Source organism: Muscardinus avellanarius, assembly GCF_963383645.1.
Source record: "Muscardinus avellanarius genome assembly, chromosome: 3".
Taxonomy (NCBI): domain Eukaryota; kingdom Metazoa; phylum Chordata; class Mammalia; order Rodentia; family Gliridae; genus Muscardinus; species Muscardinus avellanarius.
The window spans coordinates 158,686,212-158,708,273 of NC_137788.1; the positions used below are offsets into that span (position 1 = coordinate 158,686,212).

At 46.7% G+C, this 22,062-nt stretch overlaps 1 protein-coding gene across 1 annotated transcript in view; it reads right to left on the reverse strand.

Annotated features, from left to right (window-relative positions):
- Nucleotides 1–5,582: 5,582 nt before the first annotated feature.
- The window catches only part of TTC23 (tetratricopeptide repeat domain 23), a gene marked incomplete at both ends in the record, with an annotated part of 70,013 nt that continues 53,533 nt past the window's right edge, over nt 5,583–22,062 (reverse strand). The window contains 3 exons of the mRNA XM_080691705.1: nt 5,583–5,697; nt 6,355–6,437; nt 21,564–21,713. Coding sequence (XP_080547831.1) covers nt 5,583–5,697; nt 6,355–6,437; nt 21,564–21,713 — 348 coding nt within the window. The remainder of the gene's footprint in view (nt 5,698–6,354; nt 6,438–21,563; nt 21,714–22,062) is intronic.

Here is a 22,062-nt window from a genome sequence, read left to right on the forward strand (position 1 = left end):
AATAAGCAAGACTGTATCTTAGGGGAAAAATGTAAATGATTTAATCTTTAGAGAAAAGTAAGTTGTCAGAGGAGTAAATTCACTTCAAGACTTGAATGAGTTGCTTTTCATGTGCAGAACCTTAAAAAAATATAGTGTCTTATTTATGGAGAGGATATCTGTAGTCTCTTGTGATATTCCAAATCACATACCTGCTATGTTTGCACAAATTTCCCTGCCCTGGACCCGTGGGCCGGGAAGTAAGTGTTGGAAACTGCTTACAGTGCCATTGCTCTCTGCGGTACGAGGGCCTGAGCAGCGCACAGTTTGAGCACTTTTTGTTATGACCTCAGTCATGGAGTAGCTGGCCCCTCTCAGAGTCTGCCTTCTGGAGCTGCTCTGGGCCTCAGCCCTTAGCACCAGAATGTTGAGTTTCAGTGGGAGGGAGGTAAACCCTTCCTTGGGGGTGTCAGCCCTCAGACTGCAGCTGGACCAGCAACGTGATGGTGCACAGGAAAATCAGAACCGAAAGGCAGACTGGACTGTCCCTCCCGAAGGAGCTGCTCCCAGCTCACCACGCACGGGCTGGAGCGCCTTCTGAGCTGGAAGAGCGAAGGGTCAAGAAGCCACAGCCGCCACCCAACTTGCAGACGCCTTCTACACTTGGGAGCCATTTGTCCAGGAAACACAGATGAGATAAAGCACGGTGTTTGTGTTTGGGGGAAGGAGCTGGCCGCCTCTCCTGCAGCCCAGCACTGAGGCAGTAGGACAGGCACTGTTGGACGACAAAGGCCCCACTGTCAAGGGCCACAGAATGTGAACCTGCAGACGTACGCCACTGAGCTAAGATCCTAGGCCGAGCCTGCTCCTTTTGATTTGTTTTATTTTACACGTGGGTGTTGTTTTTAAAGCTCCCGTCTTTAAAGGTGTAGTATCACATAAAAATAGGCGTCTCCAGCAGCACAGCATTATTTTAGGCCAGATCAGTCATTCTCAGCTGAACTTCCTGTAGCAGTCTCCCAGACCCAACCAGGTACACAGAGGAATAAGGATCCGAGATAGTGCCACCTGCAGGAAGGTTATGATGGTCGCGGCCCGGGAGGGTCTTCCCTGGTCACACACAGGTGCACCTTTCTGGTCCCACTAATGACTGTAGCAGGCAGGTTAGGGAAGTGAGTTTTCTTAGCCAATAAGTGGAAGAAAAATACAGCATGGCTTCCAAGATGATGTTAAAAAAAATAAAAAGGAAGGAAGTCAGTTTGAATTGCAAGTTTCAACTTTGGCAGCCCATCTGCCAGACGAGCTAGTGATGATCAGGCTGCTTTGCAAAGGTTTGTTACTTCTCCTACCAAGATGGGCAGGTTTATTTTCCCCGTAGTTGATCATGGTATTCGTCCAAGCGATGGATTAGAATGCGGTCGTGAATCTGAGTGAGCTTAGCTGGATGTCCCCGTCCTAGCCTGTGAACTTGTGAACGGGTGCTGATGTGAACAGGTGCTTAACACCATGACCCAAGCTTACTTGTTCTGGAAAATAAACTTCTCAGATCTTGGTTTTCACCTCTCAAGTTAGAATGCATATCTTCAAGGAGATAGTTTTCTTGACGTATTTACCAGTGTGGAGTCATGAGTTGTTACCAGTTACTAGGTCTCTGGATCGCCCAGGAGCACGCTTTGCCCTAGGCATTGTGACAGGTCACCCCAAAGCTCTGTACTTTTTAGAAATCAGTCACTCCAGGGGTAACTGGGCAGGATGGAACACAGCGGCCTTTTCCTGTTTATTATTGTTCAGGCAGAATAGTATTCCCTGAATGTTTCAACTTCCCACTGACTGTTTTGATAGTTCGTTTAGGATATGTCTGTTCAAAATGGAATCATCTAAGAAGCTGATTTTGCTAACCTGTTCCCTATAAAGCAAAGTGTCACAAAAAAAATGTATAGAAATAAAAGCCTGAGGAAAAAGAAAAAACCACGTTGTTCCTGAAGAGAATGGATGTTTTCCAGTTGATTTGGTGTGGTTTCTTTCTTTCTTTCTTTCTTTTTTTCTTTCTTTCTTTCTTTCTTTCTTTTTTTCGTGGTACTGGGGTTCCTGGAAACCCTTCTACCTCCGGGCTACACTCTCAGACCTATTTTATATTTTTATTTGGAAACAGGGTCTCTTAAGCCAGTGAGGCTGGCTTTGAACCTGCGCCATCCTCCTGTCTCCACCTCCCACTCGTGGGGATTACAAGCGTGCGCCACCATGCCCGGCGGCGTGGTTTCATTTTAACCCTAATTGAAGCTAATATGAGTTTACGTGCAGGTTTTCGCGGTAGCACAGATTTACTGGGTGAAAATGTGCATGAGAAGAGACAGTTTTTTAATTCCTCACCCAACTCATAACTCAATACTGTAGGCACAAACAAGAAAGCCCATAGGCAAAGCACAGGCCAGCTGTACGCAAGTCTATACCAGCCAGTGTGCGGTGAAAATGTCACCCTCAGTCTGAAAGACCAGTGCCAACAGGATGTGACCTTCTGTCCTGTCTTGCCCAGGATGGAGGGGTTTCCTGAGACGCAGGACTTTCAGTGGTAAAACCAGACTGTGCTGGGACAGTTGTTTACCTTCAGTGCCAATTAGAAGGTGAGTTACCCATGGCCGTTTCTTAGGAACTTGAAAACTAGCAGTAGCTTGAGATTAAAGAATGGCTAGATGTCTTTACCTGTTTGTAACCTGTTGCCCTTTTATCGAAAATAAAAACACGAATAGCTGTATTCTTCCTCTCTCGTGGAAGTTAAATTTGATTCCTGGGAGACATTTAGTAAGACATTCCTAAATTCACTCTTTCTCAGGGTGAGGGTGTGGTGGAAATTTAGAAGAGATATTTAGTTTCGTGATTCCCTGATATCGTCTGAGAAAAACAGAAAGGAACCAAAAAAAAAAAAAAAATCAGAATTCACGTTCCTTTAAACGTGCTGCTGTAGCCAGGCATGGTGGCGCAGGCTTGTGATCCCAGCATTTGGGAGGCAGAGACGCGAGGATCGTGGTTCACGGACAGCCTCAGCTACTTAGTGAGGCCCTTTGCCACTCAGTGAGACCCTGTTTCAAAATAAAGAATAAAAAATAGGGCTGGGGGTGTGGCTCGGAGGTAGAATGCCCCTGAGTTCCATCCTCAGTACTGAAAAAAAAACCCCCCAAAAAACAAAAAACCAAAGCAACAACAACAATACGACATGCTGCCGTAACAGAATATCACAGCCTGGGTGGCTGAAACAGCGCATTTATTTCTCACCATTCTAGAGACCGGGGAATTCTACGTCAAGGCGCCTACAGAGCCGGGTGTGGTGGCACACGCCTGTAATCTCGGTACCTGGGAGGCTGAGACGGAAGGATCGCAGGGTTGAGGTCAGCAACTTAGCAAGAATAAATAAATAAATAAGAATAAAGGATGGAGGGGTGTAGGTTGGAGATAGCATGCTCCTAAATTCAATCCTCAGTACCAAGGGATGGGGGAAAAAAAGGGTGCCTACAGATGTGCTTTCTGATGAGGACCCACCTCCTGGCTTGGGGACAGCTATCTTCTTAGTTATAGCTGCGTGTGGTAGAGATCATCTCTGTCATTCTGCTCCTCTTCTTATAAGGACGCCAGCCCTGCTCACCTGGGTTTCCGTCTCATGACCTAATCCCCTCGCAAAGGCCCTATCTCCACATACACTGGGGATGGGGCTGTGAATGAATTTGAGGTGGGGAATATGAACGGTCCCCAGCAGGCTCCAGTGTGGTATGTGTGTAAGCGCTGCCCCTCCATCCACACTTCAACTAGACCGATGCCCGGTGAGCAGCGAGCCCGGCTTCTCCCTCATGCACCTCGCTGTCATCACACGCGCCTGGGCCTGGGATGGAGGGGACGTGCCCGATGGCCTCCCTGGTCAGCAGTCCCACTTGGGGGGGGGACAAGGACAGTCTCTCCAGAATGCTCTGGTTCTTTTTAGTTTATGTCGCCCATAAATTCTGTGTGTGTGTGTGTGTGTGTGTGTGGTGTCAGGGACCACATGAACCCATAGGGCATTCTACCTCTGAGCTATACTCCTAGACCTATTTTATTTTTTTTATTTTGAAACAGGTTTCGCTAGGTTGCTGACAGCCTCACTAAGTTGCTGAGGCTGATTTCGAATCTGCAATCCTTTCATCTCAGCCTCTCAAATACTGGGATTACTGGCGTGCGCCGCCATGCCTGGCTTGCCACCCCTCAGTTGTTGAGGTGCTGACCTGCCCCGATGGACTCGGTGCGATTGGGGTTTCCACTGGGGGTTGAGGTGCAAGGGCCTCAGGCCACAGTCCTGCCTCTGTCTCAGCACCAGCCTGCAGCCTCACTGGCCACTGGCCGTGGGATGAGGGGCATGGGCGAAGGGTGAGAGGCTGGGACTGTATGTGTCTTGTTATGTCCTCATAGTGTATGTGTGTGTGTGCACGCACTTGCGTGTGTGTGTGTGTGGGGGCTACCACCCCCGCTCCAGCCTTGTTTTATTTTTTTAAATTTTTAAATTTATTTTTTATTTTGGTGGTACTGGGGTACCTGGAAGCCCTTCTACCCCCGGGCCACATTCCCAGACCTATTTTACATTTTTTTATTTGGAAACAGGGTCTCTTAAGCCAGGGAGACTGGCTCTGAACCAGCTTGATACTCCCGTCTCCGCCTCCCAAGCGGGGATTACAAGCGTGCGCCACCATGCCCGGCATTGTTTTATTTTTTGATGCAGGATCTCACAAGTTGCTGAGAGCCTCGTTCCATTGCTGAGGCTGACTTTGAAACTGCGATCCTCCTGTCTCAGCCTCCCAAGGTGAGATCCCAGGCGGGTGCCGCTATGCCCAGCTGTACCCAGCTCTCAACATACTAGGTACTCAGCAAATTTCAGTGTGTGACTCAGACCGTGAGCAGGGAGACAGTGATTCCTCGACACCATTCTAGGCTTCAAGGAACCCCGGGGCAGTCTTATTAATTAGTTAATTAATTAATTTGTGTGCAGTGCTGGGGATGGAACCCAGGGCCTCACACATGCTAGGCAAATGCTCTGATTCTGAGCTACACCCCTGGCCCCAGTCTTCATCTTAAAAGTATACGCGGACACCAGCACTTTCAGGTGTCTTTTTATTTACGTTTAATTCTCCTTTGATTCTCAGTTCCTATTACCTTCCCGTAAGAAAGGGCTCTTCCCAGAACCTTTTGTTCCAGATCTGGCTGCGGACGGAGATATGTGCAGTGGGACATCAAGTCAACCTTCCTGCCCGGGAAGTTCTGAATCTTTGAAAAGGAACTTTCAGCCACAGGGGTGCTGATGGGTAAAAATTCTTGTTGGCGAGAAAACCCACTGCGGGGGATTAAAAAAAAAAAGTATGAAATACCAGATTACCCTGGAGGGCGTCACTGTCAAAGTGCGGCCGGAGGGACTTGGGTATCTGCGTGGCTTCTGCAGCCAGCAGACGCTGGCCTTGCGGATCCGTGGACGGGCTGTTCAACTCCATCTTCTGGTTGGACGGACGGAGGTTTGAACAGCACCCCCGTGGCAGCCCAGGTCTGCTCAAAGCGTTCTCCGGGGTGGGGTGGGGTGGGGTGGGGTCGGGGTCTCAGTCCGCCACGTTGGGCCTGGCCTTCCCCTGCGCGCTGTGCGTTGGGACAGTGGTACCGAACGCCACTTTGGTTTTCATCGGCTGCCTCGGTTTCACGGCGCTGTCGGCGGCCCTGTAAAGAAGCAGGGAGTGAGTTCCACCCAGCTCTGTCAGTGGGCCCGAAACATTCCCCGAGAAGCCTCGGGAGGGGAAATAAGAGAGAGGATGTTTTCCCCCTGTGTTAACTCCTTGCCACCATCCTGGCCGGGCTGAGGCCATTGGCCTTAGGTCCGCTCATTTGATTCTCAATTTCTATTACCTTCCCGTAAGGTATTACCTTCCTCCCAGTGAGCAGTAAGATGTTAAGCCTCGCCCAGCAGGCCACGCCCTCCAAGAAGACCACACCCTCCAGCAGACCACGCCCCCAGGAGACCACACCTTCCGGTGGACCACATCCCTGGTTGGCCACGCCTCATGAGGCCACACCTTCCTGCGGGCCACGCCCCCAGGAAACCACACCCTGCAGGTTAAGGCACCTGCGGGGCCGTGGGCTGCGAGAGGGTGAAAGTCCGCATGTATTTCTGAAAACCCTAAAGGAGAGAATTCCTTTCTAATTCCCGAGCAAGGAAGATATCTTACAACTGGGTCTTCAGAAAACTGAATTTGTGCCAGTTGTGGGAAATCGGTTAGTAAAACTTCCCGCAGAATCTCATAGCACCAGCTCCTGTGAGCTTTGGGATAGGGAAGGAAGGCGATGCTCAAAGAGAAAGAGCCAGGGAAGCCAACTCACTTGGTCAGGCTGTCTATGGACTGCTGGGTGGCCAGGGTCCTCTTGTCCTGTGGTCCGTACAAGAGCGTCTGTATCTGAAGACACTGAAGAGCAAGAGGTCAGCACGAGGGGAGGAAAGGCCGCTGAGAGCGCTTCGCAGGAAAAGAGTGTCTCCCGTGAGGGAGAGGAAGACGACTTCATCTTCCACCCGCGCTGGGATGGAATCGGGGTTGCCGGGGCTTTGCCTGGCTGACCTTTGGCTTGCATGTTCTCAGAAATCCAGTGTTAGCACTGTTTCATCTAAGTCTCCAGATGCAAAAAATATGTTTAAAAGTAGTGTTTTTTTTTTTAAATATAGGCAAGAACATCGGTATTAGAGAGAAGATAGTCTCTTTTTTTTATTGGTAAAAGGACCAATTTTATAATCATAAATTTCATGATTATAAAATTAAGAGGAAAAAGCAAATTCCAAGTTAATGCATATAGCACGAGTTTTATATGAAGTTTTAAAACATGCAAGATAAAATCATTGGAAAATAAGAAAAAGCACAGGCATTCTATCAAATGCAAGAGAGCAGTTCTCTGGGGATAGAGGAGGTCTACAGGAGACTTTAACTACACGGCAACACTTCATTTTGAATGTATGTCAAATACCGAGGTGAAAGGTATCTATTAAACAGCTTTCTGCATATCAGAAATATTTTAATATATTTTAAGGATCTGGTTAAGTTTTCTACATGGATAACAGCTTGGGTTCCCAAAAAAGCGTGAAGGTTTGGGGACGTAGTAGTGAAGACTGTCTATTCTTTCTGATCTGCCAGCTGTTTTTTAGGACTTCAAGAAAACGGAAATGCAAACAGCCAAAGTGCTTTGTCTCTATAAGCTGGAGAAAATATCCAAACTGTCGAATATTTGTTTCAAACTGAGGAATTGAGAATGTGGTTCTGGAATCTGAGAATATGGTTGTCTTTTGAAGGAAGAATATATAGTGACCCTTTCCAATAACCAAGCCCCGCAGAGCAGAGCCCCATCCCGTCCTACCTCAGACCCCGACGGGGCCCTTGTCTCCCTGGAATCTGTAGACTCCTCACCCCAAATCTACTTATCCCCACTAGGGAAATCTGCCTAAAACTCTAACCGATGCGAGCAAAGGCTGTCATCAACTCTAGACAGGGCTGGATGCAGCCCCGCTAACCCTGTTTATGACTGTAGCACCCAGGAGGCCAGGGCAGGCACGGAGACAGGAAAAACTAGTCCATCCATTAACTTTTTTTTAAAATAAAAATGCATTTATACAAGTAAAAAAGTCTTCTAAGAAGGAAAGAAGCAAGCAAAATCATCAACTTAGGAAATTCAAATTTTCCTTATACTTTTTAATATTTTCCAAACTTCCTCTAACTATGATGAGAAATTCAAGTCTTTTAAACTATATGGCCGAATTAGGACTTGTTTGCGTATTTATTTATTGTGGTACTGGGAATTGAACCAGAAGTATTCTACTCCAAGATATACCCCATCCCTCTTTATTATTATTATTATTATTATTATTATTATTATTATCATCATCACTACTACTACTATTATTATTTATTTTAAAATAGTCTTGCAGCCGAGCGTGGTGGCGCAGGCTTGTAATCCCCACACTTGGGAGGCTGAGACAGGAGGATCGTGTAGGTTCGAAGCCAGCCTCAGCTACTTAGTGAGGCTCTCAGCAACTTAGTGAGACCCTGTTTCGAAATAAAGTATAAAAAATAGGTCTGGGAGTGTAGCCCAGAGTAGAAAGCCTCTGGGTTCCATCCCCAGTATCACAAAAATAAATAAATAAATAAAAGAGTCTTGCTAAATTGCCAAGACTGGTCTCAAACCTGCAATCCTGTCTCAGCCTCCAGAGTACTGATTACAGGCGTGCACCACCACGCCAACCTACAATCCTTCTGTCTCAGTCTCCCAAATACTGGAATTACAGGCGTGCTTCACCACGACTGGCTGGGACATATTCAAAATTAAATATTTATTGGCATACACTTGGTAAAAGTCATGACTTTTTTTTCAAAGCTCTGAAAATAACTTTCTAAAACTAAAATTAGCCTCTTCCAGAAATAATCTTTGAAGTACTAAAGACGGGATCGCTGACCTCCCATCATTTCCCCCTTCAGTTTGGGAGCGCAACATAAACAAGGGTGAGTTCAGATCCTACAGCAAGATCCTCGTGGCACAAGCCTCGCCTCCTACGCCACCCCCAATGCTGACCCTAAGCCTAGATCCTGAGCCGCCTAGGAAGTTAAAAAAGCGACGCCAGAGAAATACACCAATGACAGGTGGGGATGAGGCCAAGAAGCCAGATACCTTTTTTCACTAGCAAAATAACCCATTCAGACTTCTGCTAGAAACCGTTTTAATAGCTGCATATTTATCTAAATTGCCTAAACTGAATTTTTTAGTATTCTCCGCTTAGCTAAATATGCATAAGCATTTTGGATAAAGTTGGTGTTGATTCTTTTGTTAAAAACATAGAGGGTAGCCAGGAGTGGTGGCGCACACTTGTAAACCCCATAACTGGGGAAGCTGAGACAGAAGGATCGAGGGTTTGAGGACAGCCTCCGTGAGTAGTGAGCCTCTCATCAACCTAGTGAGACCTTGTTTCCAAATAAAAAATAAAGTAGGGCTGGGGGTGTATTTGGAGGTAGAATGCCTCTGGGTTCAATCCCTAGTGACACACACACACATGCACACACACACACACACACACACACACTCACGCACAACAAAAAAAAGACGTTGATAGAGTCGATGTCAGAAAATGTTAATTGAATCTTGAACCGGCTGGGAGCCAGGCATTCTAAATAGCCGATTGAAAGGAAAGAACCATTGCATCCCCCAATACACACCTCGATGCTAGAACATTCTCTGGTGAATGCATGTCTGCGTAATCCCAGTACTGAGTCTGAGACAGGAGGACTACAGGTTTGGGGAAAGCCTCAGCAAATTAGTGAGACGCTGAGAAACCTAGTGAGACCCTGCTTTCAAATAAAAATTTAATAAAGAGGGCTGGGGGAATAGCTAGAAGGTAGAATGTTTCTGGATTAATCCTCAGTATCACACGCACACACAAGAAAAGAGAAAAAGAAAAGAAGGAAGGTAGCCTGCACTCTCTACATTGTTCCAAGAGCCCAGCACAGCCTCTTTAACATCCAAACAGCAGTTCTCACTTTTCTTTAAGGTGAAGAGTAACTGGAACCCCCAGTGCCCAGGTAAATGTTAAGAAGCTGTCCCGTTGCTGTTATCCCCTCCGATGTTTAAATGTGGCGGCTGTGAGTGGTCATTTGTGTCGCCATCAGCCCTTAAATGCCAAACCGGGAGCTCCTCCTCCTCTTGCAGGAAGACGGCAGGGCCCCAAAGGCGCTGTGTGTGTCTTGCTTCCCTTTATGTCCCTGGGCCAGGCCTGCAAGTCGACGGTGTATTTGCTAAATGAATAAATAATTCAACAACGGAACGAGCAGGTGCACCGAGGAAGCTCCTGCCCGGCGCGTTACGACCTAGTGGGAGATCACAGTTACACAGTCACTAGACCCTCAGGGGAGGCCGCTCCGGGGCGTGTGCGGTGCTGAAAGCCTTCCGGTTACAGCCAGGTGAGCGCAGAAGCCGGGCGGGCGCTGTTTACCAGCCGCTGCTTTTCTCGGGAGGCCTTCATAAAGCTAGGTTAACAGACCATCCTAAGTATTTGATGCAAACTTAAAAAACAAAACAAAACAAAAAAAAAGAGCCAGCCTGTGAAGTCCCTGGGTCCAACTCCTAGTGCTGAAAAAAAAAAAAAAATTTAAGAGTAAATGAAGCCAGGCTTGGTGGTACATGCTCATAATCCCAGGATCACAGGTTCAAGATAAGCCTCAGAAACTTAGTGAGACTCTTGGCAACCTAGTGAGACCTGTTTCAAAACAAAAAATAATTTAAAAAAAGAACTGGGAATATAGCTCAGAGATTTAAAAAAAAAAAAGCCTCTGGATTTAATCCCAGTACCACACTAATAGAAAAATTATCCTTGACATAACTTCAGTGTTCTAAATCTAGGTTTCCAAGGTGCCGGGGAGCCAAGGAAGCTGGGATGGAGCTGCCAGTCTGTAGGGCTCAGGTGACCTACTACACTCTAGCTTACACACACACACACACACACACACACACACACACCTTAAATAGCCAGATTCACAAGGAAGTATATTTTCTACTTCTGAAGGATGTTGGAAAATACAAAGCCAATTACTTGGGGCCAGTTTCACGGCAGCCCCACTGCGGAAGTGGGTGGGTGGTCTCCCGCGTCTTCCCCCACGCCCCCCAGCTGCAGGTCCAGGAATCACACCGTCGTTTCTACAGGGCATTTCAGATAACAAAATGCTCATGGGACATGTCCCGCTTGTTGGCAGAAGCAGCACAGCTGGGGACGCGCCCCGAGAGTTGTACATCGCGAGGCTACCTGACCACGACAGCACGCTGAGAAAGACATTTCATTCCTACTTTCTTTAGGTGAAACGAAGAACAACGCCAGAGAATAGTAAAAATTAGAACTAATGCTAAGGGTCGGAAATCACTGCCCTTTTTTGCACATATGACCCGACACCACATTATTATATCCAGAGGGAAAACCACCTAGAAACTCACAGCCTGCGCTTGTTTTCATGTCAGTTTTCCAGGCTAATGTTAAAAGATGTTAGAAGCCGTTGTGTGTGCACACGTGAAAGGTCTTAAATGCCTAAAGAAATACATCTACTAGTCACTGGGTAGCAGGCCGGAGTGGAAGGGACTGACTGAGATGTCCATCAGCTAGCAGCCGGGACGGGCAGCGCGCGGGCGGGAGCTGGCTTTTCCCAGCCGTCTGGAACAGCGGTCTGAAGCCTTGTCCTTGCCAGACGGGCGTCTTCCGCCGCATCCAGGCTCGCCCACGGCCATTATTTATTGAGCACGTGCTATATGCCAATGCTGCGCCCGATGTGGGGACAGGGCAGAGGACAAGCAGATGTGTGCCTCACTCCGGGGGCTTCTAGTGTGATGAGGGAGACAGACTTTTAAAAATAAACAAACAGAGGCTTGCTGGCTCATGCTGTAAGCTTAGTGCTTGGGAGGCTGAGAAAGAAGGATAGAAGGTTGAGGCCAGCTTCAGCAATTAAGCAAGGCCCCTCAGCAGTTTAGTGAGGCTCAAAAAATAAATAAATAAAAGGGGTAGGGGTGTAACTCAAAGGTAGACCCCTTCCTCTGTGTTCAATCACCAGTACTCACCACACACACACACACACACACACACACAAAATGAGTGTGGTGGCACACTTCTGTAATCCCAGTACTTAAGAGGCTGAGACTGGAAGATAGCAGGTTTCATGCCACCCTCTGCAACTTAGGGAGACTGTCAGCAACCTAGCAAGACCCAGTTTTAAAACAAAACAAAACAAAACAAAACAAAAAAGGCTGGGGTAGAGCTCAGATGTAGAATGCCCCTAGATTTAAGCCCCAGTACAACAAAAGGAGGGGAGAAGGGAAAGAATTAGAATTAAAAGAAGAAAACAATGACAACAATGAAAGGAGAAAGAGAATGTGGAGGAGGAGGAGGAGGAGGAGGAGGAGGAGGAGGAGGAGGGGAGGAGAAAGAGGAGGAGGAGGAGGTGAAGGAGGAGGAGAGGGAGGAGGTGAAAGAGGAGGAGGAGTAAGGGGAAGAGGAAGAGGAAGGGGAGGAGGAGGAGGTGAAGGAGGAGAACGAGGAGGAGGAGGAGGAAGGGAAGGAGAAGGAGAAGGAGGAGGAGAAAGAAGGAGAGGAGGATGAGGATGATGAGGAGGAGGTGAAGGAGGAGGAGAAGGAGGAGGAAGAAGGGGAGGAGGAGGAAGGAGAGAAGGAGGAGGAAGGAGAGGAGGACGAGGAGGATGAGGAGGAAGGGGAGGAGGAGGAGGACGAGGAGGTGAAGGAGGAGGAGGAGGAAGAGGAAGAGGAGGAAGGGGAGGAGGAGGAAGGGGAGAAGAAGGAGGAGGAGGAAGGGAAGGAGAAGGATGATGATGATGATGATGAGGACGAGGAAGAAAAGGAGGAGGAGGAGGAGAAGGAGAAAAAGAACAAAAACAACAACAGTTGTTCATGGTTCCCTACAGTGAGCCATGAGAATAAGAGGGGTGTGGGCTGAGGGTGCTTGGTCAGCAAAGCCTTTGCTGGTGGCTTCATGGGAGCTGAGAAGTGTGGGATATGGGGTCAGCCAGGTAAAGAAAGCAGGAAGAGAGGAAGTAGGGGGTCCCAGTGAGAAGGAATTCCAAGTGTTTGGGGAAACACACCCTGCACCCCACCTTTGTCTGTCTGTCTTACACACACACACACACACACACACACACACACACACACACACCCTAGAGCTCCTTTCCTTGAAGGGCCATCAACCCTAGGACCCCAGGTCTGATGCACTGGTGGGGGGGGGTGTAGGGAGCCACCCTTGAGGAAGACACAGGTAGGGTGGGAAGAGGCCCTGGCCCTGGAGGGAAAGAGGAACTGGGGGAGGAAGGGAAGGAAACCCCGCAGCGCAGTGCCACCCATGCTGCGGCGCTGAGTGCACCTTCTGGGCAGGTCGTCCCTGAGCATCTCCTGGGTGCCAGCCCCAGGGCGCGGCCGCCGTCCTTGCTATCTCCTCTCTCCTCACCTCCAGGCCAAGTGCTGTGGAGTCTATGTCCTTATCGACATCCCTCGACTCCCCCACGACTTTGGTCCATCCCCTGGCCACTGTCTTGGAGCAAGCTACCATCATCCTTCTCCAGCACAACTGTAACACAAATATTTAGAAAACAGGTGCATCAGGAGGGCTTGCTGCGGAGCAGGTCCTGCTGTGGCCCCCGCGGGGTATCGAGGGCTTCAGGTTTTAAGGTTGGATTGGCCTATCTGGGCAACCAGGTCACGGGAGGCAGCCTCATCTAAAACTGAGTCTTTTGAGCTGCCTTTTCTTGGCATATTTTCCCGATGACACGGAGCTCAGCAATCTCAGTTGGTCTTTCTAGAATCTGCACCATCTGTACCGGCCATTCCTGACCATAGCTCTTTCAACTTGTTAAAGATTACATTAATTTATGCAGCAAGAGATCTGGCTTCTCTCTCTGTGCCTGGCCGTCCACCCATAAGCTCACTGTTCTCCCACATCTAGCTTAGCAAGGCTCTGATGAATCGCCAGACAGCCTCAGGCTGGGACAGTTGGTCTAGATCCACAGTTCTGAGCCCCTTCAGACTGTGATGCCAATCCAGGAACTTCTGATATACTGTGCACCCGCTGAGCTGCAGGAATAGTCCTGCTATCTGAGGAGCAAAGGTAGCCCAATCCATGGGCAGTCCTGTATCCATGTGCCAGCTATTTTCTAAGGGTCAGAAAAGACAGAAACGCAGGGCCTGGACTGCCAGAGAACCTGACCTCAGGAGAGCTCCTCCCTCCAGCAGCAGATGAGGCCAGGCTGGCCAGTGGCCAGGGGACCTGGAGTTCTCATGTCCACCCAGCGATAGCAGATGACGGAGGCTCTATTTCCCCCACAGAAGGTAAAGGATGAGTGACCCCTTTATCAAGCTTTCCATTTAATATCTGATTTACAAACATCGTTAAACAATGAACACATCGAGAGTCTTTAAACACAATTCTCAACCAAGAACAGCGCTTTTCATGTGAAATCAGCATCTTTATGGGCTCCCTCTCTCAACAGTGCGGGCTGCTGCAGCCCAAGGGTGAGTCTGTCAAAGACAACTGGGAGAATCAGGGTGGCGGACAAGCGTGGCTCTACATACGAGAACGAGGTGGTGGTTGACGTGGTGGCCCCTTGGGGACTCTAAATTTGGTTCTAGATTTCCTGGTGTATCCAGGGTCACAGAAAAAACATCAAGTATGCTAAAGAGAAAGTAAAATGAAGTGGGCCACTGAAGGAATTATAGGTTATGAATTGCACCGAGTGTTTGGCTGATCGGAGTAACAACTGGCTACAGCAAGGACAGGGTGCCTTGAGCTCCAGTCTTCACCCAGGACCATAGAGGACCTTTCTGACATTGTTTCCTCACCTACAATCTATGAATAAAGACCAAACTCCAGCTCCTTTCTTCCAAAGATTTAATATAAGTCAGGGTTGGTGGTGCACGCCTATAATCTCAGTGTTTAGGAGGCCGAGATAAGAGGATCCCAGGTTCAAGGCCAGCATCAGTGCCTTAGCAAGACCATGTTTCAAAGTTTTTTAAAAGGGGGCTTGGGAGTGGCCTGGAGTAGAATGCTCCTGGGTTCAATCCCCAGTACCCCCAAATTATTATATATATATATATATATATATATATATATATATGTATATATATATTATATATAATATATATATATATACCCCAAATATATATATGTATATATGCATATGTGCATATGCATATGGATACATATATTTATTATAGCAACTTTTGAGTTTGTTAGAGAAAGGGTCACATATGTTTGTCTATTATGGAAATGTTTAATGCTCACAGCATGAGCTACTGAGGCAGTGGATTGAGCCTGCCATTGATAGATTAAAGCCAGACCCCAGCCTGACTTAACAACCACCCTCAGGCCCTGTGTATTCCCAAGAGGTCCCTGACCTGGGAAACTATCTTCAGGGATTTTCTTTGTGGCCTTTCACCTGGATGAAAATGTTAGCAATGAGGCCTGCCCCAGAATCAAACCGGGCTTCCATGTTGCAAAAGGATGTGAACTTTTGCTGTGGAAATTTCCATCCGGAGCCGACACAGTCCTCCAATTTTTTTCCCCCTGCAGTCAGATGCCTTTAAAAGACGGATCAATACTGCGGTTTCCTTTTCAGTAATTCAATCCCAGCGCAGCCTGCTTTGTTGCGTGAGCCTTCCTGTTTTGCACGCCCGCAGGCCCGCCTGAAAAGCCCACTGCTCAGTGGATTCCAGCTACTGAGTGGAACACTTGGTCCATGCAGCTGTTGTGATTAAAAACAAAACAAAACAAAACAAAACAAAAAAAACCACACAAAAAAAAAACCAAGAGAGATGTTCGGCCAGTCGCTTTAGAGAGCTGCTGGCATCACAGAGACCAGTGCTAAGTATGGCACCGGAGAAACTCCGGCGCGCCGCAGATGAGAACGCACATTCCGAGTCCCTGACTGTGCCCTGGTGCATCCCAGCCTGAGATGGGAGCGTGTGGAGAAGTAGACATGAGAACCGCCCGGGCCACAGCACCATGGCCTCTGTGCATTCAAGTTCCAGCCTTTATTCCTGGATCCTGGTCGAGAGCCAGAGAGCTGCAGGATGTCAGGGCCAATTGATCTCAGGACCAACGGTTAAGGAGGCCACGCTAAGGGGGAAAGGTCACCAGCCTCGCCGCAGGTTTCAGGGCTGATGCAACCTGCGAGTTCTGGAAGCTGAGCTGACTGTCAGCCCCTTGGCTGCAGGGCGGCTCAGAGGTGATTCTCAGCCTCTCCACCGGAAGCGGACAAGCACGCCCATCTCTGGGTCTCTGTCCTTGCCCCAGAGATTGATTCAGAAAGTGATCCTGACACAGGCGCTTCAAGACGCATACTCAGTGAACCACTGGCACAAGGGAACAAGTCGGGCTTTATTTAAGACTAACCTGCTCAGAAACAACAACAACAAAAACTTTAAAATATTATATCAGGGGCCAGGCACGGTGGCTCACGCTTGTAATCCCAGTACTTGGGAGGCTGAGACAGGAGGATCTCAGGTTCGCAGCCAGCCTCGGCTACTTAGTGAGGACCACTTCAACTAACTGAGACCCTTTCTCAAAATAAAGAATAAAATAGGGCTGAGGGTGTAGCTCAAAGATAGAATGACCCTGGATTCAATCCCTAGTACCACACATACAAAAAAATTATACTAAGGATTAAACCCAGGGTGCTCTGCCACTGAGCTACATCCCAACCATTTTTTTATTCCGAGACTGGGTCTTACTAAGTTGCCCAGGCTGGGCTCTGAATTGTGATCTTCCCGCCTCAGCTCCCCGACTGGTTGGGATTCCAGGCATGCCACACACAATGGACTTGCCTTCTAGGGACCTGGGGCCCCTTCCCTGTAAAACAGGAAGGTTTTGACCTGCTGGGCTGCTGGGAATGATGTCTGAGTGGCCCCTGGCAGCGGTGGGCCTGGTCCTGAGCCTGGGGTGAGGTACAAGGAACCAGCCCAGCCGCTGGGAGCACACAGGGGCAGTGTGAAGGCCTCGATGGCCCCCCAGCTCTCTGTGTTATGGCCTTGGGATCTGTCCCTGTGCCCTTGCCCGTGCCCTGGCCCCAGCAAGACAGTCCCGATTGCTTTTTGGTGTTTAGGCATATTTTTCTCTCTTGTCCAGGAGCCTCCTCTTTCTATCCCCTTTCCCAACCAGGGAATTCCTCATTCTCCTTGCCCAAACTCTTCTCCAGAGTTACATATCTGGAAACTTTCCCTAGGCCCCTCTCTCTTCCAGATCCCAATACAGACTCATAGCACAGAACTGCACATATAAGATTCTTTCATAGACTCCCCCAGATCAGAGACACAGCACGGCAGGGGGCACTGCAGTGATTCTAGGAGGTGGGAGATGTCTCGGGCATAACTGACCCTGTTGAATAAAAGGAAGGGGGAGGTGTGTATTTTTATTTTTATTTTTTTCTGAAAGGGCAGCGGCAGGTCGATACGTTTGGCAACCGTTAGTATAAAGTCTATAACTAACGCACTGGTTTGGGATATTCTTCTTTGTTTTCGTGGTACTGGGGATGGAACGCAAGGACATTCTACCTCTGAGCTACCCCCCCCCAGCCCCATTTTATTCTATTTTTTTACTCTGAAATAGGGTCTTACCAAGCTTCTGTGGGTCTTGCTAAATTGCTGAGGCTGCTTGTGAACCTGCGATCCTCCTGTCTCAGCCTCCCAAGTGCTGGGATTACAGGCATGTACGGCTATGTCCAACCTGGTCTGGGACATTCTTACGGGGATGGGGCTGTGTCCTTCCTATTATATTCATTGCACATGTTCCAAAAATAAGAAGCGGCTTTAAGGACCCTTCCCAGGTCTTCTCACCTGGGGTAGTGGTTCCTATGCCTCCCTCCGGCGTCACTGGCTACCTTGGGAGCACGCTCCTGGCCTCGCTGACTGACCCGGGGTGGGCACTGCGTTCCAGCCACACCTTCCAGTCTTTCCCTGAGGTCTTTCAAGCACAAAGAAAAACCCAAGGGGAGAGGAAGGGGGCAAAACTCAGGGTGTTGGCAGCCGCGATCTCCATCCCGGGGGAGCTGCTATGTGATGGAGGAGGGGGGCTGTGAGGAGGAGGCATGGAGGAGTCCTGGGCGGAGGAGCCCTCTTGACATTGTCTCAGCCCGGCGGCTCCTCCTGGGGCCCAGCCTGCGGCTCATCTGGCTCTCCAGCCCTTCTTAGGAAACTACAAGACAACAGAGAGACGCCCCCTCTGAGTGAGTTTCAGTCATGTTCTCCCAGCGGCGACTCAAGGACTGTGCCTGTACTGATCTTGGATAGAACCCAGGGGCCATTCTACCTCTGAGCTACACTACATACCCTGCCCTATTTTATATTTTTTATTTTGAAACAGGGTAAAAGGCCTCACTAAGTAGCTGAGGTCGTTTGCAAACCGCAGTCCTCCTGCCTCAGCCTTCCAAATGCTGGGATTACAAGTGTGCACCACCACGCTCGGCTTCACACTATGTTTTTTTAAGCCAGAAACTTCTAGTTAAAAAAAAAACAAAACTCACATAGGCAGTGACTAAACTGTTGGTTTAATATATGTCTTCCTAGTTAAATTGGAAACTCACAAATATAAGGAGCACATTTATCTTGGTTCTCACTTTCCCCCAAGTCTGGCAATGCGCGCAGGAACTGGTCCATAGAAAATGCCAATAATGATTTTTGACAAACTGTTAATAGATAGGCGTCATTTCATTAAAAACTGGTACCTGGCATGTTATCAAAACTAGTGTCTCTTGTAGTAGAACCAGAAAAGTCAGAAGTAAAAAGAGGCTTGACTTACGAGATACATTGACAATAAAAAGATGGAAACTCCATAGCTTTAAGCACGTGGATAAATCAAAAGAAGTCAATTGAATTCCTGATCCGTCAAGATAGAAAAAATATTTTCATCCAAGGAAAGCAAAATAAGGCACAAGAGCAGAAATAATGAAGATAAAATTATAAATTAATGAAATAGCGACTAGGAAGACAATAGACTTAAAATCTTGGTTCTTTGAGAAAATTAACAAAACTGACTGCTGCAGTTGAGGAAAAAGGAGAAAATGCAAATATAATACTAAGGGGTAAGTATTGGGAAATAACTACTGAAAAGTGGAAACTTAGAAAGTAATCATGAGATTACTCGGCACATTTTTGTGCAAATACATCTAAAAATGAAACGGATAATTACCTAGAAGAATGTAATTTACCAAAATGACTTCATTAGAGGTAGAAAACCTCAGCAGGTCTCTTATTGTAGAATAATTAGGAAAAAGGGTAAAGGAATTTCCCCACAACGGAAGCACCAAACAAAGGATTTCGCAGAGAAATCCTTGAAGACCAGGTGGCTTCAAGGCTACTTAAATTCCTTTGATGCATAAAATATAAAGGAAAACTTCCAAGTTATTTTCTGAAGCAAATGTAACATTGATACTTAAACAAATACCGCATTGCAAATATTGATGCAAAAATCCTAAAATAAATATTAGCAAGCAGAATCAACATCTGCTCTGGTATTCTGTTATAACAACATAAAACGGACTCAGACAACATTATGTTAGAAAAATAACTCACCACGAATATGGGGGATTTATTCCAGGAATGCAGTTGATTTCATATTATAATAAATATGGAATATTTAATAAATAATAGTAAGTAAATATTAAAATAACAAATAAATAATCTTAAAACAATATTAAATAAATAATAATATGAAATGTCACTTATGTGACTTTAGAAGAATCACCTGATAATCTCCATTTATGCTGAAAAATTCTTTGATAAAAGTCAACATTTATTTCTAATTTGAAGAGCACTCATGAAACTAGAAATTGATAAATACTTCCTTAACATGATAAAATATATAAATTGTAGTTTTTAAAAATAAACAATTATATTTATTTATTCATTTAGGTACTAGGGATTGAACCCAGGGATTTTTCCATCTCTGAGCTCACAACTCCAGCCCTTTTTATTTATTTAATTTTTAATTTTTTTTGTGTGGGTCTGGGGATGGAACCCAGGGGCATTCAACCTCCGAGCTACACCCCCTGCCCTATTTTTTAATTCTTTATTTTGAAACGGGGTCTCACTAAATTACGAGGGCCTCACTAAGTAGCTGAGGCTGTCCACGAACTGTGATCCTCTGATCTCAGCCACCCGAATGCTGGGATTACAAGCGTGAGCCACCACGCCTGGCTATGTTTATTTTTTTAAATGAAATTCTGCTAGGTTGCTAAAGGTCTCACTAAGTTGCTGGGCTGGCCTCTAACCTACTACCCTCCTGTCTCTGCCTCCCGTGTCCTGGGGTTACAGACACTGTGCCACTGTGCCTGGCTATAAAGTCAGCATCTATTGTGTGAACGGTCACTAGAGCCATTTCCACTAAGGTCAGGAGCAAGGCAAGGAAACCCATTATCTCTACCAGTGATTGTTTTTGCACTGAAGGTCTGAGCCAAGGCAATTAGAAGAGAGAATTCAACCAGAGCCACAGAATTAGAAAACATAAAGTAAAAATCAAAGAGAATCAATGCTCAAATAAACTTAAGGAAGAAAAGAATAGAACTGGATGTGAAAGTAGCATAGAAAAACCAATCATATTCATATATACAAAATAAATAAAAGATGATAGTAAATCTCCACGTCCAACTGTAATAATGAAAACACTTAGAAATAAACTTGAAATAAACTTAACAAGAAACATACAAAAGGAACAGTTTTAAATGTGCCTGAAAGATATAAAATAAGACAGGAACCAGTGGAAATCGGCCGCTTGTTCGTGGGTGCAATGACTCAGCATCATAAGGGTGTCAGGTCGCACAAAATTTATTTAAAACCTTTTTCTTGTTTTGTGCTGGAGACTGAACCCAGGGACATTCTGCCTCTGAGCTACACCCCCAGCCCTTTTATTTTTTAATTTTGAGACAGGGTCTCACTAAGTTGCTGAGAATTTCATGGAGTTGCCGAGGTTGTTCTGGAACTTGCGATCCTCCTATATCAGCCCCCATAAGTACTGGGATTATAGGCATGTGCCTATGATTTATAATTACTGCCCAGGCAAAAATAATTTAATAAAAATACCAGAAAACTTTTTATGGAGCTATAAAAATTGATATAGATATCATGCAGAAAAATAAGCATGCAAATATCTAGAAACCTTGGTATTTTAGAGAAAAAAGCCATGAGGGTGTCCAGTCCTACCTCACATTAAGTCATTCTATTAACTCTCTAGAGTTAAAAATGTGAGATACTGACACATGAATAGACAGAGATCAGAAGACTGGAACAGAAATCCAGAAATAGATTCAAATATGTATGGAAATTTAGCATATGATGAAGGTGTTATCTTAAACCGCTGGCACAAGATGGGCTTTTTAATTAATGGGATGGTGGTTCTGAACAATGTGGTAACTATTTGGAAAAAAAAAAAAATAGCCAGGCGTGGTGGCGCACGCTTGTAATCCCAGCATTTGAGAGGCTGAGACAGGAGGATCATGGTTCACGGGCAGCCTCAGCTACTTAGTGAGGCCCTTTGCAGCAGCTCAGTGAGACCCTGTTTCAAAATGAAGAATAAAAAATTGGGCTGGGTATGTAGCTCGGAAGTAGAATGCCCATAGGTTCAATCCCCAATACCAAAAAAAAAAAAAAAAAAAAAAAAAAATTAACATTATTCAACTCACAGAGATCAATTCCAAATGTTTAAAAAAAAAATGGAAGAAAACAAAAAATTCCCCTATAAAGCGGGTATACAAAAAGAGCACAATAAAAAGAAAGGATTGATAAAAGACCCCATGTCAAATTGCAAAGGTATGCATGATCAAAAATACTTGATAATTCATTTTTCACTGTGTGTGTCTAAGAGGAAATCTTTGTCCCCAAGAGTGCTATCTTAGATCCACTGCAGCAGTGAAGATGTCTTACCTACACAAGCCATTTACCAGGGTTCATTTAAAAGAAGCATGGTGAGGGGGGAGAGCACGCTGGGGAGGGCGGGGAGCCTCGTCTTGGGTTAGCTCGGCCCCTGCGTTACCTTCTTCAGCTTCTTGTGGGCCCCGCTCTGGTTCCCCTGAGCCAGGTCCGCCCCGCCCAGCAGCCGGTAGGTCTCCGCCACCTCGGGACTGAAGTCCCCAAATACCCCCACTTTGGCTTCCAGAGACTCTCTCAGGATCAAGGCGGCTCTCTGAGAAAAGGACAAAAAAAAAAAAAAAATGTGGGTTAAAAAGTTCCGAAGCTGATGAAGGGCACCTCTTACAGAAAGGATGGATGTGCATTTTCAGTGTTTAGAGAAATGGGTTTAATGTTCTCATAAGCTGGAAGGCTACTCTTCCCTAGTTAAATAGGAGAGGGGAGTTAGCACATTGGGGGACATATTAAATGTGTGAAAAGTATAAAAAGAGGATGTACGGGGGACAGAACTCCACTTCAGCTATCAATGGAATGCATGTTGGATGGGTAGAAAAAACAGGTGCTAAGGCACGGAGTCCTCGTGTGTCAGGACCGTGCGCCCGAGTTCCTGGGTGTGCGCCCGA